The sequence below is a fragment of the Canis lupus genome, chromosome 24, assembly GCF_011100685.1.
Source record: "Canis lupus familiaris isolate Mischka breed German Shepherd chromosome 24, alternate assembly UU_Cfam_GSD_1.0, whole genome shotgun sequence".
NCBI classification, from domain to species: Eukaryota; Metazoa; Chordata; class Mammalia; order Carnivora; family Canidae; genus Canis; species Canis lupus.
In genome coordinates this window covers 35,089,962-35,112,978 of record NC_049245.1, presented here as the reverse complement: position 1 = coordinate 35,112,978, position 23,017 = coordinate 35,089,962, and the positions used below count along the sequence as shown (strand labels likewise).

At 48.7% G+C, this 23,017-nt stretch overlaps 1 protein-coding gene across 1 annotated transcript; it reads left to right on the top strand.

Moving 5' to 3' along the window:
• Nucleotides 1–5,694: 5,694 nt before the first annotated feature.
• LOC119865678 lies at nt 5,695–22,857 on the top strand. Its single transcript, XM_038572535.1, has 3 exons — nt 5,695–6,076; nt 9,411–9,527; nt 22,335–22,857. Exons 1-3 carry the CDS (start codon nt 5,811–5,813, stop codon nt 22,450–22,452), a joined length of 501 nt encoding a protein of 166 aa, XP_038428463.1. The 5' UTR covers nt 5,695–5,810; the 3' UTR covers nt 22,453–22,857.
• Nucleotides 22,858–23,017: the final 160 nt, after the last annotated feature.

Sequence of the window (23,017 nt, the reverse complement as noted above, 5' to 3'; positions counted from 1 at the left end):
TTCAAAAGCCAATTCCCCAAAGCCAAATCTTAATGGGCCCCTTGAGAGATGGTACTCCTAGGATTTTTTTAATGAATTGGAAATTCAGAGCTTAAAAATAGAGATAAAAACAAATCTGACACCCCCCACACATACACATCAGAGAGGCTGATCTTCAAAGGGACCACCTAAGTGCCGTGGGGGGCCAATTACACCTGTATTATCCCGGGGGCTTTTTTTTTCTCTTCTCATCCAGGACTATAAAGGGATCTCTGAATTCTGGAGGGACTTGGACAGCCCACTGACAACTGTCAGACGCTTTTAATCTCTTCTGCAGTGCTGCAGAGCACGCACAGAAGCTTCCACTATTGGTTCATATTTTTTTATGCTCTTTCGGCACCTTTGGGGGAACATAAATTCTTCTGGACTGTTGTTAGAAGTGTAGACTGAAACAATCCTTCGGAAAGAAATTTAGCAAGATTTCTCAAAATTACAAATAAAGAGAACCTCTCTCCATCACTTGGCCACATAGGCATATGACCTGGGCAATCAGATGTTCCCATCCAGGAGTTTCAGTTCTCCAACCAGTGATGCCAAGAGAAGTGTACAGAGAATCTGGATTTACCCTACTCATGGTAACTGGGCATTCTGGCCGGAGCAGTGTCCAGCTATAGGTGTGGCAGGAGCACCTTCACCTGGGCAGAAATTTCCACGCTTATCCTTTCATTTCCTGATGGTTTTTATCCTCCCTACTGATTCTATACACACAGCCCCCCCACCCCACCCCATCTTCCAATAACTCCCTCTGCAGGTTAGGTTAGCCAGCCTAGGTCTCTCATGCCTGCTGTCAAGAGCTGTGGCTGATAGAGACTCTCTAGGAAGCAACAAGAGAAATAGTCATGTGGATGTCCTTAGAGAAGGCAAGTGGACCACGGGCTGGAGCGGGAAGGAGAGAGGGAGAAAGGACACTGCCTTACTGATCTGCTTGACCCCTGGTCACTAAAAAATCAAATACAAGGACACCTGAGTGACTCAGTTGGTAGAGCACATGACTCTTGATCTCAGGGTTCCTGAGTTCAAGCCCTATGGTGGGCATAGAGCTTACTTAAAAAAAAAAAAAAAAAAAAAAAAAAGTATTTAAAGAAATCAGATACACATATTACTTCTATATGAATAAAAAAATCCAAAGGTTTGGGGAACCTGGCTGGCTCAGTCAGGAGCACATGTTACTCCTGGTTTGGGGGTTGTTTTTTGTTGTTGTTATTGTTTTTAAGATTTTATTTATTTAAATAAAATAAAAAAAAAATTAAAAAAAAAAAAAAAGGGATCCCTGGGTGGCGCAGCGGTTTGGCGCCTGCCTTTGGCCCAGGGCGCGATCCTGGAGACCCGGGATCGAATCCCACGTCGGGCTCCCGGTGCATGGAGCCTGCTTCTCCCTCTGCCTGTGTCTCTGCCTCTCTCTCTCTCTCTCTGTGACTATCATAAATAAAAAAAAAAAAATAAATTAAAAAAAAAAAAAAGATTTTATTTATTTATTCATGAGAGAGAGAGAGGTAGAGACATGGGCAGAGGGAGAAGCAGACTCCCTGAGGGAACCCGATAGGGGACTCGCTCCCAGGACCCTAGGATCTTGATCAGAGCCAAAGGCAGACACTTAACCACTGAGCCACCCAGGCACCCCTTGATTTGGGGGTTGTAAGTTCAAGACCCACGTTGGGTGAAGAGATTATTTAAAAATAAAATCTCAGGGACACCTAAGTGGCTCTGTTGGTTAAGAATCTGCCTTCGGCTCAGGTCATGATCTCAGAATCCTGAGATGGAGCCCCATGTCCTTGGCTCCCTGCTCAGCAAGGAGTCTGCTTCTCCTTCTCCCTCTGCCCTTTCTCCTCTGCTCATGGGCTCCTGGCATCTCTCTCAGTCTCAAATGAAATCTTTAAGAAAAATAAAATAAATAAAATACAATCTTAAAAAAATCCACAGGCCAAAGAAATAATCAAATTTTATTTTTAGGGTTAATCATTGTCAAATGGATGGCATTAGAGGTGCCTGGCTGGCTCGGTCATAAGAGCATGGGACTCTTGAACTCAGGGTTGTGAGTTCGAGCCCCACGTTGGCTGTAGAGATTACACAAATACATAAATGCATTTTAAAAAAGGATGGCAGGGGATCCCTGGGTGGCGCAGCGGTTTGGCGCCTGCCTTTGGCCCAGGGCGTGATCCTGGAGACCCGGGATCGAATCCCATGTCGGGCTCCCAGTGCATGGAGCCTGCTTCTCCCTCTGCCTGTGTCTCTGCCTCATTCTCTCTCTCTCTGTGACTATCACAAATAAATAAAAATTAAAAAAAAATTTTTAAAGTAAATAAATAAATAAAAAGGATGGCAGGAAAAAAATAAAAAGGCTAGCAGTAAAAAAAATAAAAATAAGGGATCCCTGGGTGGCGCAGCGGTTTGGTGCCTGCCTTTGGCCCAGGGCGCGATCCTGGAGACCCGGGATCAAATCCCACGTCGGGCTCCCGGTGCATGGAGCCTGCTTCTCCCTCTGCCTGTGTCTCTGCCTCTCTCTCTCTCACTGTGTGCCTATCATAAATAAATAAATTAAAAAAAAAAAATAAAAAAAATAAAAATAAAAATAAAAAATAAATAAAAAGGATGGCAGTAATGTGCTCGCTCTTAGGATTTCTCAGTACCACACTTTCCATAAAAAATAAACACAAAGGAAAACATCCCTAGAAAGCTGCAGAAGAGAAAGTCTTGTACCTGCTTGTCTGGTTTCTATCCCTCTAAGGGGAATACAGCTACAGCTGGGTTTTAAGTTACCTTCCCAGTTTAATGAGGGTTCCCTGATTGTCTGAAAGCAAAAGGAACAAAAATAAACCACAATGAAGGAGCTTACATATATCTTAACTTAGCCTTAGGATTTGAATTTAGCAAAAGGAATTTTTAAAGCCCATTTTCTTATTTATGAGCTTTCCCGGGCCTATTTCATCTGAACTCCTGGAGAACTCATAGGAGTATTTATCACTGGGTGGCTACTTCTCATGGCTCATTTATTCCCACCTGTGCACTCACTCATTCATTCAACAAACATTTGTTCTGTGACTTACTATGCACCTGGCAGCAGGATGGATTGGGCAAGGGCTGTTAGTCTAAATTCTTTTTGGTTGTGGTTTTCCTAAGCCCAACTTAAAGCAGCCTCAAAAGACAATGAGGGGTTGCGGCACCTGGGCGGCTCAGTCGGCGAGGCCTCTGCCTTCAGCTCGGGTCATGATCCCAGGGTCCTAGGACAGAGCCCTGCGTTGGGCTCCCTGCTGGCAGGCAGTCTGGTTCTTCTCCCTCTGCCTGCCGCTCCCCCTGCTTGTGCTCTCTCTCCAACAAATAAGGTCTTTTTTAAAAAAACTAATTAGGGCAGCCTGGGTGGCTCAGCGGTTTAGCGCCGCCTTCGGCCCAGGGCGTGATCCTAGGGACCCGGGATGGAGTCCCATGTCGGGCTCCCTGCCTGGAGCCTGCTTCTCTCTCTGCCTGTGTCTCTGCTTCTCTCTCTCTGTCATGAATAAATAAATAAAATAAAAAAAGATTTTTAAGTTCTCTCTACACACAACATGGGGCTGGAACTCACAACTCCAAAATCAAAAGTTGCTCTCACTACTAACTGAGCCAGCGAGGCACCCCACCCATAGGGTTCTTGAGTTGCAAGAAACAAAAACTACCTTTGGCTAAATTGAGCAAATAAGGAACTTATCAGTAGGCTCTGGAGGAGCTGATTGACTCAAAGGAAGGGCTGATTGACTCAAAAGAACCAGCTTCCCGAAGGCCAGGGCTGGGGTTATGCCTGGAAACCAGGTGACAGGAGCCAATGAAGACTAGAGTAATGGAGCTAGAGCATGGTGTGTGGGGCAGGGGGAGCCGGGCAGCCTGGGGAGAAAGTATCTAGCTGGGAGGCCGTTTTAGAATGGGCACCAGGGCAGGGCTCTCTAGGGGGTGACATCTAAGCTGAGTATAGAGGATCAGAAGGAGGCAGCCTCGTGAAGACGCTGGAGAAAGTCTCTCAAGCAAAATGCTTTGGGAAGGGAATCTTTATTTGAGAAATTCAAAGGGGGGGGGGGTGCGACTAGACTGATTGGAGTATAAGGAAGGAGGCAGAGATTGTATGACATGTGATCAGCGGCCAGCGGAAGGTCATGGAGGATCTTGAAAGCTTGGAAAAGAGTTTGGGTTTTATTCTGGTTGTTAAGGGAAACTGATGGGGCAGCCCGGGTGGCTCAGCGGTTTAGCGCCGCCTTCAGCCCAGGGTGTGATCCTAGAGACCTGGGATCTGTCCCACATCGGGCTCCCTGCATGGAGCCTGCTTCTCCCTCTATCTGTGTCTCTGCCCCCTACCCCCGCCGTGTGTGTCTCTCATGAATGAATAAAATCTTTTTTAAAAAAATTTTAAAGGGATCCCTGGGTGGCGCAGCGGTTTGGCGCCTGCCTTTGGCCCAGGGCGCGATCCTGGAGACCCGGAGATCGAATCCCACATCGGGCTCCCGGTGCATGGAGCCTGCTTCTCCCTCTGCCTGTGTCTCTGCCTCTCTCTCTCTCTCACTGTGTGCCTATCATAAATAAATAAAAATTAAAAAAAAATATAAATAAATAAAATAAAAATAAAAAAATAAAAAAAATAAAAATAAAATAAAATCTTGGCAGTGAATAAGATCCCTTAGAAAGTGGGATCCAAATGCTGGAGCCATCCAAGGTCAACATGCACATGAGTTTTAGTATTTCTTATCTGCTTGGACCCCTCCCTGTTTTCAGGTTTCTTTCTTTTTTTTTTTTTTTTTTAAGATTTTATTTATGAGCGACAGAAGGGGGGGTGTGCAGAGGGAGAAGCAGGCTCCATGCAGAGAGCCCGGCGTGGGACCCGATCCCGGGTCTCCAGGATCACACCCTGGGCTGCAGCTGGTGCTAAACTGCTGCACCACCCGGGCTGCCCTGTTTTTAGGTTTTTAAGTAAACTCTGCTCCCAACATGGATCTTGAACTCATGACCCTGAGATCAAGAGTCACATGCTCTACCTAATGAGCCAGCCAGTGGCCCCTTTACTGTTTTTAAAGTAAATGCTCAAAGGCTTGTTTATAGGTACGACCTCACCCTTTCTCACCTCCTGTGCTCTCCTCAACCCGCCCTGATCACGCTGAAATAAGTATTTTTGAAAGTGAGCCAGTTTAGTGAATTAATAACAGAGCAAGTGGCTCCTAGATACTAAAAAATATATCCCATTTTAGGGTGGCTCAGCGGTTTGATGCCTGCCTTTGGCCCAGGGCGAGTCCAGGAATCGAGTCCCACATCGGGCTCCCTGCATGGAGCCTGCTTCTCCCTCTGCCTGTGTCTCTGCCTCTCTCTCTCTCTCTCTCTCTCTCTCTGTCTCTCTCATGAATAAATAAATAAAATCTTTAACCAAAAAAAAAAAATAATAAATATATCCCATTTTATTATCAAGAACCTAGTCAAGAGATGCTTGGGTGGCTCAGACCTGCCTTCAGCTCAGGTCACGATCCCAGCCAGGGTCCCAGGATGGAGCTCCATATCAGGCTTCCTACTCAGCAAGGAGACTGCTTCTCCCTCCCCTCCCTGCTCATACAACCTCTGTGTCTCTCTCTGTGTCAATTATTACCAAAAAAAAAAAAAAAAAAAGAACCTAGTCCAAGCCCTCAAACACACATACTGGCTCCTGCCCCAGGGCCTTTGCTCCTCTTCTCTCTTCCTAGAACATTCTTCCCCAGATATCTACCTGGCTCTTTCCCTCTCCTCCCTTTTTTTTTTTTTTTTTTTTTCTCCCTTAAGTTTTTGCTTAAATGTCTCCGTGGGGCCTCCATCCCCCTTCTTGGTTTCCATTCATCCTCTCACTCCTCGTTCTCGGGAGGAGGGCCTTCCACCGAGGCAAGGACCATCTCTCCTGTTCCTCTGCACCCCAGCCCCTGGGCTGGCCACCCCCAGTAGGCTCGCAGAAGCAAACACGAACGGGTAAGGGGAAGAAGAAAAGGGCCAGCTCGGGCCTCTGCAGCCTCCGGAAGGTTCCATCCTGCAGATTCCGCAGCGGGCGGCTCGGGAAGGTCAAAAGGTCAGGGTCCGGGTGGTTCCCGGCGGCGCCCTCCCACCGTCCCCCTCCTCCCCAGCCCCTGGGCCCCCGTCGCCGCCCCCTTTCAACACCCGCAGCTCCTCCGCGGGCGGAACCCACTGAACCATATTTTCCAACCGGCGCGGCGGCGGCCGAGGATCGCGGGCCCCTGGCGGGGGGAGCGAGCGCCCGGGCGGGCACAGCGCGGCGCGGCTCCGCGAACGGCCACCAGGGGGCGCCAGGCCTCCACGGAGGGGGCTCCCCGGGCCGGCGGGGTCGGGGCCGCGCGCTCGGGCCTGGGCCTGCCCTTAGCTTAGCCCCGCGCAGACCCAGGCCGGGGCCGCGCTCTGGCTGCGCGCCCTGGACGTGTCCCTTCCCCTTTGGGAGCCTGCGTGATCGCCTCCGCAGAATAATGGGGGCGGGTGGCCCCCGGGGACAGGCACCTTGCAAGGCTCCGGGGGACTGATGGGGCTTGGGGACTCCCAGCAGGGTTGTTCCTTGCATCAGCTCACAGCAGCGGTTCTCAAAGTGTGTCCCCGGGGGCCCCCCTTGGCCATGGAGCATCCGCCTTTGGCCCAGGGCACCATCCCGCATCCCTGGGTTCGGGTCCCGCATGGGGCTCCCTGCATGCATGGAGCCTGCTTCTCCTCCCTCTGCCTGTGTCTCTGCCTCTCTTTCTGTGTCTCTCATGAATAAATAAATAGAATCTTAAAGGAAAAAAAAAGATAAATAGGTTTAAATTTTTTAAAAGGAACAATTAAAAAAAAAAAAAGTGGGTTTCAAAGGAGCAGAACCTGAGAACCCTCCAGAAATGCATCCCTACCGAGACCTAACTTCTCCTCCCGCTGTCCCCAAATCAGACCCTTTTATTTAAACTCTGGGGTGTGTCCCTCAAACAGTGCTTAAGCGGGGTTCTGATAGTGTTCAGGTGGATTTAGAGAGGTAAAGAGCTTTCCCCCAGTTCACAGGCTTTGAGGAGTAGAGCTGGCATTGAGGGGAAAAAACACATTGTCTTACTGACTGCAAAGCTACAGTCCTGAGTTGGGGTGTGATGTGTGTGTACACACACCTCGTTAGTGGCGGAAATTCAGAAATGCCCCTTTTGAGGGGCTTCTGGCTGGCTCAATCAGTACAGCATGGATCTCTTGATCTCAGAGTTAGGAGTTCAAGCCCCACCTTGGGTGTGGAGAATATTCAAAAATAAAATATTTGGGGTGGGGGGAAATGCTCCCACTTGGCTCAGTTAAGCATCTGCCTTTGGCTCAGCTCGTCATCCCAAGGTCCTAGGATCAAGCCCCCCAAATCGAAAAAAGTCAGGGCCCCTGCTCAGTGGGGAGTCTACTTCTCCCCCTACCCCTGCTTATGCTGTCTCTCAAATAAATGAAATCTTTTTAAAAAATGAACATAAAATTTTTTTTTTTTTTAACGCCCCCCTTGAGGGACGCCTGGGTGGCTCAGTGGTTGAGTGTCTGTCTGCCTTTGGCTCAGGTGGTGATCCCTGCGGGGGTCCCTAGATCAAGCCCCACACTAGGTTCCCCACAGGGAGCCTGCTTCTCCCTCTGCCTATGTCTCTGCCTCTTTCTGTGTCTCTCATGAATAAATAAGTAAAATCATTTTTTAAATAAATAAATAAATGCCCCCTTTGAGTTCTCTTTAGAGCTAATCTAAAGCTTTAAATTCTCTACAGCAGTGGTTCTCAATCTGGCTGCACATTAGAATTAGCTGAGCTCCTTTAAAAAGCATATCAGTAAAAAAATAAATAAATAAATAAATAAATAATAAAAAAGCATATCAGTGTGTGGTCCTATCCCCAGACCAATTAATCCAGAAATGCTGGAAGCATCTGTGCTTTTAAAGACTCCTCAGGTGATACTGATGCCCAGTGAGGATTGAACACCACCAGACTGGAAGTGCCATCTTGCTATTTACAATAAAGCCTCTGGTGTTTGGGTAATGAGGAAAGTGCTGAGGCCAGAGAGGCCTGGGGGGTCAGAGCCTGCCTGTGCTACTCTCTGAGCCTGGTTTCTTCATCTGCAGAATCAGAGTCGCAACAGGAGCTTCTCATTTGTCCATAAGGAGGAAACTAGATAAACAGCAGCACTTGGCCTGGGGCTTGGCTCTGGGAAGAAAGGGTAAAGGGGGCTGCAAACAGGGAGACATTTGCCATATGCTGTGTGCAGTGCAAATCCCTGTGAGCTCCCCTAATCCTTACCAAGAACCCCACTTCCTTGCTAGAGACACCTGGGATGACTGGATGGCTCAGCGGTTGAGCGGTTGAGCATCTGCCTTTGGCTCAGGGAGTGATCCCGGGGTTTCGGGATCGAGTCCCACATCGGGCTCCCTGCATGGAGCCTGCTTCTCCCTTTCCCTGTGTCTCTGCCTCTCTCTCTGTGTCTCTCATGAATAAATAAATAAAATATTTTATAAATAAAATCTTAGGGGATCCCTGGGTGGCGCAGCGGTTTGGCACCTGCCTTTGGCCCAGGGCGCGATCCTGGAGATCCAGGATCGAATCCCACGTCGGGCTCCCGGTGCATGGAGCCTACTTCTCCCTCTGCCTGTGTCTCTGCCTCTCTCTCTCTCACTGTGTGCCTATCATGAATAAATAAACATTAAAAAAAAAAAAAGATTAAAAAAAAATAAAATCTTAAAAAAAACAAGGGGCTCATGGCTGGCTCAGTTGGAAACACGTGACTCTTGATCTTGGGGTTGTGAGTTCAAACCCCACGGTGGGGGTAGAGATTACTTAAAAATAAAATCTTAAATAAAATAACAAAAAATTATAACAGTCCCAGGCAAACCAGGAGGAGTTGGTGTCCCCAGGCCAGACCTTACAGTGTGATTCTAACAATTAAAGATGCATATTTTGGGGTGTCTGGGTGGCTCAGTTGGTTAAGCACCTGCCTTCAGCTCAGGTCAAGATCTTGATCTTCAGGTCCTGGGAGGTTGTCTGCTCAGCAGGGAGTCTGCTTCTTTCTTTCTTTCTCTCTCTCTCTCTCTCTCTCTCACCCCATCCCCGCTGATTGTTCGCTCTCTCAAAGAAAGAAAATATATATTTTTTAAAAGTGCAGATTTTGGGCAGCCCATGTGGCTCAGCGGTTTAGTGCTGCCTGCAGCCTAGGGCATGATCCTCGAGACCCGGGATCCCGAGTCAGGCTCCCTGCATGGAGCCTGCTTTTCCCTCTGCGTCTACCTCTCTCTCTCTCTCTCTCTGTCTCTATGAATAAATAAATAAAATCTTTAAAATCAATCAATAAAAATGCATATTTTGCTTACAGTTTACCTCTAAACAACTGCTTCTTACTAGAGTTCAAAAAGCAAGTTATTTTGTTCCCAGGGAAAGGGGGCAGCTACAGGGTGGCACCAGCCGAGAGGTCAAGAAGGGGCTTCTCAGGACACTTCTATGGTGTGTGATTCATGCTCCATATGCTGACCTCAGAACCAACTTGTGCAGGTAAGTTTCTTTCTAAATCAGGCAGTGGCTCCGTTACAGGAAAAGCCAGACTGCCCTGAATCAGACATTGGAATGTCAGCTTTTTGCCTCCAAAGGATCCCCAGAAAAACCTGTTGTTCAAGCAAAAAGCATGTTGAGAGAGTCTGTGGTGTCTCAGAAGGGGGGAGTCAAGGGTGGATGCTTACAGGGCTTGGGGGCCTAGAACTGGGTGCTTTCAAGACGTGTCTAGCAGGAGGGAACTGGTTAGAATGGGCAATTGGACTGGTGGGCGCAGCAGAGCAGAGGTCCTGAGGTGAGTCTTGACAAGCAGCTTATTAAGTTTGATAAATAAGCTACTTTCGTGGGTTCCCGTAGTCCAGGAGCAAGCATTTCCTGGAGCAGGTGGCTATTGGCAGACTGGGTTAACCCAGGGACAGGAGGGCGCTTGACTTCGGCCTAGCTCCCAGGCAGCCCGGCTCCGTGCATCGCCCTGGGGACTCCAGGCCTCAGTCCCCACCATCTGCTTGCTTGGCCATCCCCAGGGGGTGGAGCTTGTCCCTGTGGCCAGTGCCAGGCCATCCCCCGTCCTCATTCCAGCCTGGAAACACTCAAGCAGGCGAGCACCTTGATACCTGGGAGGGAGTCCTGCAGCTTCTCTGCTACCTTGCTCAGGAGAGGAGCCGCCCTGCTGGGCATCAGACAGTCCTGGATTCCAGTCCAGCTCCTCCACCTTCTGATCCCGTGATGTCAGATCACCTCCCTTCCCCAGCCAGTTGGCCAAACTGGCCGCACCTAGTCACAGGGCCACACCTAGCCGTGTAGGACTCGTCCTCAGCCAGATGTGTGCATGATTTAATTTTTTAATTAGGGTTTTTTTGGGGGGCAGGGGGAGTGGGCACCTGAGTGGCTCAGTTGGTTAAGCATCTGCCTTCTGCTTAGGTCGTGATCCTGGAGTCACTGGATCCAGTCCTATGTCTGACTTCTCCCTCGGCCCGTCTGCCACTCATGCTTGAGCGCACTCTCTCTCTCTCAAATAAATAAAATCTTTAAAATTTGTAAAAAATTTTTAAATTTTGGGATCCCTGGGTGGCTCAGTGGTTTGATGCCTGCCTTTGGCCCAGGGCATGATCCTGGAGTCCTGGGATCGAGTCCCATGTCAGGCTCCCAGCATGGAGCCTGCTTCTCCCTCTGCCTGTGTCTCTGCCTCTCTCTCTCTATGTCTATCATGAATAAATAAATAAAATCTTTAAAAAAAATTTTTTTTTAATTTTAAGTAAACTCTACACCACATGTGGGGCTTGAACCCAGGACCCTGAGATCAAGAGTCCCATGCTTTCCAACTGAACTAGCCAAGCACCCTAGGTCTGTGTACCATCCGGGATGGGGAGACCGACATTCTGCAAAGGATTTCCGCAGTTAATCTATTCTCACAAATGTGGTAAGGGCTCAAAAGAAAAAGGAGTAAACGGTGATTAAAGCTGGGGGGTGGGGGTGCTAGCCTAGTTGGGGGCTCCGCCGGGATAACACTGAAGTTGAGAATTAGATGAGTCAGTCATAGGCTCAAAGGGAAACAAAGTGGGGCAAGGTTCAGAGCAAAGAGCCAGAAGGCCACGCAGAAGGAAGAAGCCCAGGCTCGGTTTTAGGAACTAAAATTGAAACTAGGGGCATCTGGCTGGCTCAGTCGGAAGAGCATGTGACTCTTGATCTCAGAGTCGGGAGTTCGAGCCCACTGGGTGTAGAGATTACTTAAAAATAAATAAATATAGCTTAAAAAAAAAAAAAAGCAAAGAAAAGAAAAAGAAACTAAAACTAGCCTGACTCTGGAAAGTCTAATTGAGGCCAAAAGGGCTCATGACAGGGCAGCCCCAGTGGTGCAGCGATTTAGCACCGCCTGCAGCCCAGGGCATGATCCTGAAGACCCTGGATCGAGTTCCACGTCCGGCTCTCTGCATGGAGCCTGCTTCTCCCTCTGCCTGCCTGTCTCTCTGCCTCTCATTCTCTCTGTGTGTCTCTATGAATAAATAAAATCTAAAAAAAAAAAAAAAAAAAAGGCTCATGACAGCTGGCCCCAAGGTCAAGAACCCATGGTTCCTGGGGTCCGGAGATGGTACATGGAGTAGCCGTGCAGATTTTTGCCTTTATCATGTATTTTTTAAATGGATTCAGTGTAGTTTTTTTTGTTTTGTTTTTGTTTTTTTAAGTGGTTTCCCGGGACGCCTGGGTGGCACAGCAGTTGAGAGTCTGCCTTTTGCTCAGGCCTTGATCCCAAGTTTGGGATTGAGTCCTACATTGGGCTCCCCGCAGGGTACCTGCCTCTCCCTCTGCCTGTGTCTCTGCCTCTCTCTGTGTCTGTCATGAATAAATAAATAAAATCTTTAATAAAAATTTAAAAGATAAAAAAAAGTGGATTTCCATTACAAATCTGGATTTCCTAGACTTTTTAAAAAATCGTAAGTTTGGGGATCCCTGGGTGGCTCAGCAGTTTAGCACCTGCCTTTGGTCCAGGGCGCGATCCTGGAGTCCTGGGATCAAGTCCCACGTCGGACTCACTGCATGGAGCCTGCTTCTCCCTCTGCCTGTGTCTCTGCCTCTCTCTCTCTATCATAATAATAAATAAATAAATAAATAAATCTTAAAAAAAAAATCGTAAGTTCTGGCCGTATTGGGCCCACATTTCTGAGCAGGAACTAATAGATGGAGCAGAGCAGAGCTGTAGATTTAGTTTTAACTTCTGAAGTGCAGCCTGAGCTGCTCCTTGCCCTGTAGGGCCCCTGAAAGCATTTCAGTTCCAGACCCTAATGCTGGGCCTTGCAGGCTGCATTAAGAATTTGGAAGAGGGCAGCCCCGGTGGCGCAGCGGTTTAGCGCCGCCTGCAGCCCAGGGCGTGATCCTGGAGATCTGGGGTCCAGTCCCACATCTAGCTCCCTGCATGGAGCCTGCTTCTCCCTCTGCCTGTGTCTCTGCCTCTCTCTCTCTCTCTCTCTCTCTGTCTCTCATGAATAAATAAATAAAATCTTAAAAAAAAAAAAAAAAAAGAATTTGGGAAGAGAGGGATGCCTGGGTGGCTCGGCTATTGAGCATTTGCCTTTGGCCCAGGGTGTGATCCTGGGGTCCCAGGATCAAGTCCCACATCGGCTCCCTGTATGGCTCCTGCTTCTCCCTCCCTGTGTCTCTGCCTGTCTCTCTGACTCTCATAAATAAATATATAAAATCTTTAAAAAAAAAAAAAAGAAGAAAAGAAAAAGAAATTGAGAAGGGATCCAGGGCACCTGGCTGATTCAGTCACCATGTGACTGTTGATCTCAAGGTCATGGGTTCAAGCCCCACATTGGGTGTTGGGCTTACTTAGGAAAAAAAAAAAAAAGGAATTTTGGCAGAGATCCAAAGTGCAATGAGAAGGCGTGGGAAGGGTTTTCAGGTGAGGAGAAACATGACGGTTGGGTGACTCTGGCTAAACATAGAGAAGGTACAGAGGTTGGAAGACATGGATGGATGTCAGTGGACCAGGAAGGTAGCCATGAGCACGGAACTCCGGGCTGGTGAAGAGGGTGGCTCTTCTCTGTCCAGGGTGGGGGCAGCAGATGCGGAGGGGCTCAGACTCCTTGCTCACAGCTGGGTTGCTTCTGTTTTTGTTTGTCTTAAAACAACAGAAATCGGGGCACTTGGGTGGCTCAGTTAGTGAAGCGCCTGCCTTCAGCTCAGGTCATAACCCTGGGGTCCTGAGATTGAGCCCCGGGTCAGGCTCCCTGCCCAGCGGGGATCCTGCTTCTCCTTCTCTGTCTGCTGCTCCCCCTGCTTGTGCCCACTCTCTCTATATATATCAAATAATACAATCTTTAAAAAAAAAAAAATTTAGGGCAGCCCTGGGTGGCTCAGCCGTTTAGCGCTACCTTCAGTCCAGAGCCTGGTCCTGGAGACCAGGGATCGAGTCCCAGGTGTGGCTCCCTGCATGGAGCCTGCTCCTTCCTCTGCCTGTGTCTCTGCCTCTCTCTCTCTCTCTCTCTCTATCTCTGTATCTCTCATGAATAAACAAATAAAATCTTTATTTTTTTTTTTCAAATAAAATCTTTTAAAAAAAAATGTATTCTCTCCTGGTCCTGGAGCCCAGAAGTCTGAAATCAGTGGCACTGGGTTGGAATCAAGGTGTCAGCAGCTCTGTGCTCCCTCTGGGGGCAGAAGGTAAGAATCCACACCTGCCCCTTGCTTCTTCCAGCTGTCCTCGGCTTGTGGCCACAGCATTCTGGTCTCTGTCTCCACCGTCCCATCGCCTTCTTTCCTCCTGTCCTCAAAGCTCCACTGCCTTTCTCTTCCGAGGATGGCATTCAGGGCCCCCTGGCTAATCCAGGGCAGTCTCCCCACCTCAAGACCCTTGGCTTAATCGCATTGGCAATGGCCCCTTATCCAGGTAAGGTAGGATTTACCGGTCCTGGTGTCTTTGGGAGCCATTCATCAGCTCCAACACTCCCCGTCTCTGAGCCTTGATTTTTCCTCCTGTTAAATGTCACACGGAACTCTCTGTAGCTGGAGAACCTCGGCCAGATGGGACAGGTCCACACGGTTTTCCTGTCCTGTCCCCCCACCTTCACATCTCCCCGTGGGTCCCTTCACTCCAACAGGCCACTTGCCCACTTACTGCCCCAGAAACTCAGCATTTCTGGAAATGCAGCCCCGACTCTGCAACTTGCCAGACACTGTCCCAGGCCCCGGGCCTACAACAGTAATCAAAACAGGGAGAAATCCCTGATGCCCTTGGAGCAGGTGAGGAGACAGACAGTAAACAGAGACTGTGTAGGACCCTGAGTGGCAAGTGGCTTCGTTTGCTGGGGCTGCCATAACAAAGTGCCACAGACTGGGTGGCTTACAGCCACAGAAACGAATCACCTGGCAGTTCTACAGAGTGGAAGGCCAAGATCAATGTGTCTGCTGGCGGGGTTGTTTCCTCCTGAGGGCTCTCAGGGAAGGATCCATCCCAGGCCTCTCCTCGGCGCGTAGACACCCATCTGCTCTATCTCTTCACTCTGTCAGTCCCTGCGTCTCAATTTCCCGTGTTTGCAAGGACACCAGGCATATTGGGTGAGGGCCTACCCTAATGAGCTCATTTTAACTTGCCAAAAAGACCCCCTCAAATAAAGTCCCATTTACACTGGAGTTAGGACTTCAACCTGTGAGCTCTGGAGGGTATGCAGTCCAGCCCGTAGCTGTAAGTATATGAGAGCAGCAAAGCAGCGTGAGAGTGTGTGTGTGGGGGGGTGCTGTTCTAAACGGGGGGCGCAGGGAGGTAACACTTGGGCAGAGACCTAAACAAGGGAGGGTAAGGATGTCAAGAAGTGTATGATGGAGCGGCACCTGGGTGGCTCAGTGTGTTAAGCGTCTGCCTTCTGCTTAGGTCATGATCTCAGGGTCCTGGGATGGAGCCTTGAGTCGGGCTCTTTGCTCAGTGCAGAGTCTGCTTCTCCCTCTCCCCACCTCCATACTCTCTCCATATCTCTCTCTCTCTCTCTCTCAAATAAATTTAAAATTTTATTTTAAAAAAGTGTATAAGGAGGAGCATGCCAAGGAGAGCAAATGACAAGTGCAAAGGCCCTGGGGGTCAGAGGGTTGTCATGTGAAGACAGACAGATGAAGGTGCATGGTGAGCTGGGGCACAGATTGCATAGGGCCTGGGGGGCCATGCTAATGGTTTTTGTTTCTGGGCCGCCTGGCTGGCTCAGTTGGTAGGGCATGCAACTCTTGATCTCAGGGTCATGAGTTCAAGCCCCACGTTGGACATAGAGCTTACTTAAAAAAAATAGCTTGTTTCTAAATTTGTGCAAACTTCATTCTTGAGGGGTTTGTTACTGTCTGGTTGTCTTTAGAGTTACAAGCTAACTTAAGTAAGCTCCTCTTTTACTCTGCAAAATCTTCTTAGTACTTTAGCTGGATGGCAGCCAGCTTTCAAAAAATTTTTGTAAATAATTTATTGACCTGAAACTCAACATAACATTCACCATTTTAAAGGGAGCAATTCAGTGGCACATAGTACCTTCCCAGTGCTGTGCACGGACCACTGCGCCTGGTTCTGAAACATCTCCATCACTTCAAAATCGTGGTAAAGAGTCAGACTTCACTCCATGGAGGGTGGGCATCCCAGGAGGATTCTGAGCTGAGGAGGGATGAGACCCGACGGTCACCCTGTCACAGAGAACAGACTGTGGCCTGACCAGGGGTAGAAGTGGGTCTGTCGGGACGCCTGAGTGGCTCAGCAGTTGAGTGCCTGCCTTTGGCTCAGGGTGTGATCCCGGATTCTAGGGTTCAAGTCCCGCATTGGGCTCCTTGCATGGAGCCTGCTTCTCCCTCTGCCTGTGTCTCTGGCTCTCTGTCTGTGTGTCTCTCATGAATAAGTAAATAAAAATCTTTATTTTATTTATTTTTTTTTAATTTTTTATTTATTTATGATAGTCACAGAGAGAGAGGCAGAGACACAGGCAGAGGGAGAAGCAGGCTCCATGCACCGGGAGCCCGACGTGGGACCCGATCCCGGGTCTCCAGGATCGCGCCCTGGGCCAAAGGCAGGCGCCAAACCGCTGCGCCACCCAGGGATCCCAAATCTTTAAAAAAAAAAAAATAAAAAGAAGCAGGTCTGTCGATGAGACTGGCTGGGCCACCCAGCAGGTGAAGATAGCTGGGGTGGCTTGGACTTCTGCTGGGAGTTCAGGGAGGGTACCGAGAAGTCAGACTCCAAGTTATTTATTTATTTGCTTGTTTTTAAAATATTTTATTTATTTCAGAGAGAAAGAGAGTGCACGAGGATGAACAAGGGGAGGGGCAGAGAGAAAGGGAGAAGTAAACTCCTTGCTGAGCAGGGAGCTAGACTGTGAACTCGATCCCAGGACCCTAAGATCATGACCTGAGCTGCAGGCAGATGCTTAACTAACTGAGCCATCCAGGCACCAAGTGACCTATTAATTTTATAGCTGGAGGTGTGCACCTCTTGACCCCCTTCGCCTATTTCACCCATCTCCCCGACCCAGGCGTTTTTTAAAAAATTATGATATGGACACCTGGGTGGCTCAGCAGTTGAGCATCTGCCTTGGGCCCAGGGCATGATCCTGGAGTCCCGGGATCAAGTCCCACATCGGGCTCCCTGCATGGAGCCTGCTTCTCCCTCTCCCTGTGTCTCTGCCTCTCTCTGTGTGTCTCATGAATAAATAAAATCTTTTTTTTTAATTAATAAATAAATAAATAATAAAAATACTTTATTTGAGAGAGAGAATGAGCAGGGAGGGGCAGAGGCAGAAGGAGAAGGAGATTCCCTTGCTGAGCAGAGCCCCCAGTGTGGGGCTAGATCCCAAGACCCTGAGATCATGACCTGAGCCAAAGGCAGCTGCTTAACCCACTGAGCCACCCAGTGCATCCCCCATTTTTACCATTTTAAGTGTAGAGTTCCGTGGATTCAGTGCATTCACAGTGTTGCACCACCATCACTACTGGCCTTCTCCAGAACTTTTTCACCTCCCCAAAGGGAAACTGCACATAAATTGGACGTTAACTCCCCGTCCCTCTTCCTCCAGGCCTTAGCTACCGTCCTTCTACTTTCTGTCTCTGAGAATTTGCCTGTCCTGGTACCTCCTGTGAGTGGGATCATGCAGCCTGTGCCCTTCTGAGTCTGGCTTAGTTCTCCCAGAGTAGCACCAGCAAGGTTCATCGGTGCAGGAGTGCGCAGAAGCTCAGGTGCAGGCAGGAAATGTTTCCACCTGCAGCCTGACCACTTGCCTGCCCACCCCCTCCCCTGTGGTCTCAGCAAGAACCTGATCTTCACAGGTTCACAGCCTGATTCTGCTCTATACTTGCTGGGGGGCGGGGGGGACGACACCGGGTGAACCCCTCTGAGCCTCAATTTCTCCATTTCTGAGTAGAGACGATGGCTCCCACCCTAGGGGATCATTCTGATATTCAGGTGAGCCGAAACCACATTGCCCAGTGCCCGGCCCCACTGGAGAGTAAACCAGATGTTCCTGTTGCCATCAACCTGGACATCCAAGCTCACCCAGTATCTTGTTAAGAAAGAGCATTCTGGGGATCCCTGGGTGGGGCAGCGGTTTGGCGCCTGCCTTTGGCCCAGGGCGCGATCCTGGAGACCCGGGATCGAATCCCACATCGGGCTCCTGGTGCATGGAGCCTGCTTCTCCCTCTGCCTGTGTCTCTGCCTCTCTCTCTCTCTCTCTCTGTGACTATCATAAAAAAAAAAAAAAAAAAAAAGAAAGAAAGAGCATTCTGTGCCTGCTACCCACTGGTAGCACACACGTGTATACTGTCACCCTTTTTGTTCTGTGGCTTTGCAAGTCAATTCGCTCTCTCTCCTTTTTTAAAGATTTTATTTATTTATTCATGAGAGACAGAGAGAGAGAGAGAGAGAGACAGGCCCAGGGAGAGGCAGGCTCGCTGCGGGGAGCCGGATCCCAGGACTCCGCAAGTCAATTCTCATATTGACATTTGACTTCACCTCTTCGCATTAGACTCTAGGTTTTTTGAGGAATATTTCTCTGCATGCCCTGAGGGTTGAACCCTGAACAAATACAGTAGGGGTTTGACAAATATCTCCTCTGCTAATGAATGGTTAAATCCTCTCCCCTCCTGCTGTCTTCCCAGCACGATGGCCCCAGCTCTATCAGGAGGAGGCTCATCTGTTCCTTACAATGCCCAGCCCCAGGCGGGGACATTCTCCCTAAGTACCCAGCTACCTCTGGTCTCAGGCACTGTCACCCAAAATCTGCTCCCATCCCTCCCACACACAGAATGAAGCTCCTTAAAAATCGCCTTTGTGTACCTCCTCTCCTACACAGTCGAGAAGCGTGCACATCAGTAATGTGACAATAATACTAAGTCCTAAACAGACACAGACCTTTGCAGGTATTTTCAACAAGGCTTAAATATGCAGAGACCCACTGACCCAGCAATCCCAAGTCTAGGGATGTTTTCCTATGGATAGCCCTCGCCCAGGGTAGAGGAATAAGTGTATTTATGGTTGTGTTGTTCATAATAGCCAAAGACTGGAAATGACCCAAATGTCCCTCATTAGGAGGTGGTTAAATAAATAATAATACAACAGCACAATGGATACTACTTCACAACCATTTTAAAATCATAATAATAGTAAAGAATAAAACAGGGGCACCAATGGCTCAGTCCATTGAACGTCTGACTCTTGATTTCAGCTCAGGTCTTGATTCAGAGTCCTGGGAAGGAGTCCCACATTGGGCTCCCTGCTCAGTGGGGAGTCTGCTTCTCTGTCTCGTCTCCCCCTCCCCCCGGCTACTGCTTTCTCACTCTCCCTCTCAAATAAATAAATAAAATCTTTAAGGGGTAGCCCCAGTGGCCCAGAGGTTTTTAGTGTGACCTTCAGCCCAGGGCGTGATCCTGGGGACCCAGAATCGAGTCCCATGTCTGGCTCCCTGCATGGAGCCTGCTTCTCCCTCTGCCTGTGTCTCTGCCTCTCTCTCTCTCTCTCTCTCTCTCTCTCTGTCTCTCTGTGTGTCTCTCATGAATAAATAAATAAAATCTTTAAAAAAATTCTTAAAAAAAATCTTAAAAAAAAAGATTCTTTCTCCCTCTCCCTCTGCCCCTCCTGCTTGTGCTCTCTCTCTCAAATAAATAAATCTTTAATATATAAATAAAATAAAATAAGCAAAAATAAGACAGGCCTATGTATATCAATAGGGAACAATTCTCTGAGATGAACGGATGAGTGCCGAAGCAGGAAGCAGAGCAGTGTGGGTGACTTGCTGTTTGTGTGAATCATCGGAGGAGGAGGGGAGATCATGTGCTGGCCCCACACAGACCCTTTCTGCTAACTGCCAGCAGTCATTGCCTCTGGGGAGGGCATCAGAGGGTCAGGGATGGAGGGAGACTTAGTTTTTCCCTGAATAAATATCTGTATAAAAATACAGAATTTTTTCTGTATTTTCATTCTTTACAATGCACGTGCATTTCCTATTCAAAATACATGTTAAATTACTATAATCAATGTATCATATTTTTGTCAGGAAGCAGTAAGGTTTGGACCTCATAGTAACAGGATGCACCATTCTTGAAAGGTTGAGAATTCTCAATCTGTTCTCCGTTGAATGATGTCAGCAGAAGCTGAGTGACCTTGAGAGTTGATTTCTGGGATGATGTCTTTGCATAAATGCTCTGTTGGCAAAGATCACCCCTGGCCCTTATAAGGTATTACACAGTTTTCAAGGCTGAGAGCCTCTTTACTTTTCATGATCTCATTTACCTTGACAATTTTGGGGATAACTGGGGCAGGCAAGGAACTTGTCCAATATCACACAATTAGAAAAGTGCCTAAGCCAAACCTGAACCCACAGCTTTCTCTGCTCCTTTCACATGGCTTGGAGTGGCAATCTGTTTTTGTTTTTGTTTTTGTTTTTTTTTTGTTTCAAAGATTGATTGAGGGATGCCTGGGTGGCTCAGCAGTTGAGCACCTGCCTTTGGCTCAGGGAGTGGTCCTGGAGTCCCAGGATCCGGTCCCACATCGGCAGGCTCCCCCCTGGGGAGTCTGCTTCTCTGTCTTCCGTCTCCCCCTCCCCCCTGCTAGTGTTTTCTCACTCTCCCTCTCAAATAAATAAATAAGATCTTTAAGGGTCAGCCCCAGTGGCCCAGAGGTTTTTAGTGTGACCTTCAGCCCAGGGCATCATCCTGGGGACCCAGGATCAAGTCCCACGTCAGGCTCCCTGCATGGAGCCTGCTTCTCCCTCTGCCTGTGTCTCTGCCCTCTCTCTCTCTCTCTCTCTCTCTTCTCTGTGTGTTTGTGTGTGTCTCATGAATAAATAAATAAAATCTTAAAAAAAAATTGATTGATTTGAGAGAGAGTGAGTAGTGGGGAGGAGCAGAGGGGGAGAAAGAGAGACGCAAGAGAGAGAAAGAGAGAAGCAGACTCCCTGTTGAGCAGAAAGCCTGATGTGGGACTCGATCCCAGGACCGGAAGATCCACAGCCTGAGCCAAAAGTAGATGCCCAACTGGCTGAGACACCCAGGCACCCCTTGGAGTGGCGATCTCTTGAGGTCATCTGAGACATCCAATCCCCGAAGGTTTATCAAGTGCATCTGTGTGTCAGTGACCTATTTGCCAGTGACTACCATATTCCTAGGGCCAGTGGTCCATACTCAGGCCTCACCCAACCTGACCAGTTTGGACAATTTGACAAGATGGTCACTGCTTCCTTCTTCAAACACTTTCTTCCTAGGACACCCTTGTCCTGATTCTTTTCCCCATCACTGGAAACTTCTTGTCATGTTTGTTGGCTCACTGTACCCAAAACTTCTAGCTGTGGAGAGCCCCAGGGATTGGCCCTTGGTTGAACCTTCTACTTGTCCCTAGAACCTCCTGTTCTAGGTGGTATGTTGATATTGTGGCTTGTTTTTGTTTTGTGTTTTGTTAAGATTTATTTTTTATTGTTTTTATTTTTATTTTTTTAAGATTAATTTTTTTTTAAGATTTTTAAGGGACACCTGGGTGGCTCAGCAGTTGAGCATCATCCTTTGGCTTATTTATTTATAAATAAATAAAATTTAAAAAAATAAAGATTTTTAAAAAGATTTTATTTATTCATGAGAGACACATAGAGAGAGGCAGAGACATAGGCAGAGGAGGAAGCAGGCTCCATGCATGAAGCCCAATGTGGGACTCGATCCCAGGACTCTGGGATCATGCAGATGCTCAACCACTGATCCTGCCAGGCGTCCCCCCCCCCCACCTTTTTTTTTATATTTTATTTATGTATTCATGAGAGACATAGAGAGGCAGAGACACAGGCAGAGGGAGAAACAGACTCCCTGCAGGGAGCCCGATGTGGGACTGGATCCCCGGGTCTCCAGGATCACAACCTGAGCCAAAGGCAGATGCTCAACCACTGAGCCACCCACAAGATCTTCTTTTTAAGTTATCTTTATGCAGTTATCTTACAGTTCAAGGTGGGCTTGAACTCACAACCCCAAGCTCAAGGGTCACACATTCTACTGACTGAGTCAGCCAGGCGCCCCTGTATTGTGGCTGTTGATACTATCTGTATGATGACAGTGCCCACATTTATACCCCCAAGCAAACTCCCCCTGCACACCATAATCTAACTCCCTCCTGGAGGGCTCCACCTGGATGACTGTGGGTTCCTGACCTCCTCCCACGTTCTCCCCCAACCTGCCCTTCGGCAGCTCTTCCATCCTGCTGGCTCTACCTCTGTCCTACTGGCTGCTCTGCCCAAAAACCCCTGAAGCCACCCACGCCTCTCCCACCCTGTTAGCTGAACTTTACAAGTAGATCTGGATTCTTTCCCCTTCTCTCCACCTCACAGTCTCCACCCCCTCTGAGCCACCTTCACCTCAGGCCTAGAATATTCCAACAGCCTCCTCACTGGGCTCCCTCCTTTGCGCTTGCCCCCTCAAACAGTCTGTTTCCAACCCCACTGCCGAGTTAACCATTTAGAACATGTCAGTCTGTCTCTCTTCTCTGCTCAAAAGCTGCCAGTGATTTCCTGTCTTATGTGGAATAAAAACCGACCTCCTTAAAACAGTGATCCTATTTTAAGATTTTATTTATTTATTCATCAGAGACACACACACAGAGAGAGAGAGAGAGGCAGAGACATAAGCAGAAGGAGAAGCAGGCTCCAGGCAGGGAGCCTGATGTGGGATTCGATCCCATGACCCCGGGATCATGCCCTGGGCCAAAGGCAGACACTCAACTGCTGAGCCACCCAAGTGTCCCAATGATCCTATTTTAAAAAGGCCCACAGGCCCCGCCCTTCCTGGGTACCCTCTGACTTCCTCCACTGCTATTTCTTTCCACAGAACAGAAACTTCCAGCACAGCGAGCTCCTTGCAGCACCCAGCACCTGTGTACCTGCACCTGCACCTACAGACTCTCAGGACATGCTTCTCACCTTCTCACTTCTTGGCCTTGTGCTGAGCATGTTTGGGGCTGTCCTGTGCACTGCGTGATGGTCAGCATGAACATTCCTGGCCATTCCCCATTACCAGCTCTAGTACCTCCCTGTCTCCAGAAATTGCCAAATATCCTCTGGGGGGCAAAGTTACCCTGGCTGGGAACCACTGGCTTACCTGCAATGCACCCAGATACCCCATGCCTTCTCCCTAACTTTCTTCAGGTCTTGACTCAAGGGTCACCGCCCTACTGTGGGCTCTGTCCACCCTGATTATCACTGCTGCCCACCTCAACTCCCTACCTCCCTTCCTGCTGTATTTTTCTCCATAGCCCTCATCACCATTTTTTTTTTGTTTATTATGTCTCTTCTTAATAGACCATATATTATTATTTTTTAAAGATTTAATTTATGTATTTGAGAGAGAGAGCATGGGAGAGAGAGAATAAGCAGTGGGTTGAGGCAGAGGGAGAGGGAGAAGCAGACTCCCCACTGAGCAGGGAGCCTGATGCTAGGCTCCATCCTAGGACCCTGGGATCATGACCCAAGTCGAAGTCAGGTGCCCAACATACTGAGCCACCTACATGCCCA

What these genes read in the sequence shown, in the direction of transcription:
- LOC119865678 (XM_038572535.1), top strand. Translation starts at nt 5,811, where the DNA reads ATGTCTCCGTGGGGCCTCCATCCCCCTTCTTGGTTTCCATTCATCCTC. An exon ending in CGGCTCGGGAAGGTCAAAAG is followed by an intron (nt 6,077 to 9,410) that starts GTCAGGGTCCGG and finishes TTTTGTTCCCAG; the next exon opens with GGAAAGGGGGCAGCTACAGG. An exon ending in CTCAGAACCAACTTGTGCAG is followed by an intron (nt 9,528 to 22,334) that starts GTAAGTTTCTTT and finishes TTCTTTCCACAG; the next exon opens with AACAGAAACTTCCAGCACAG.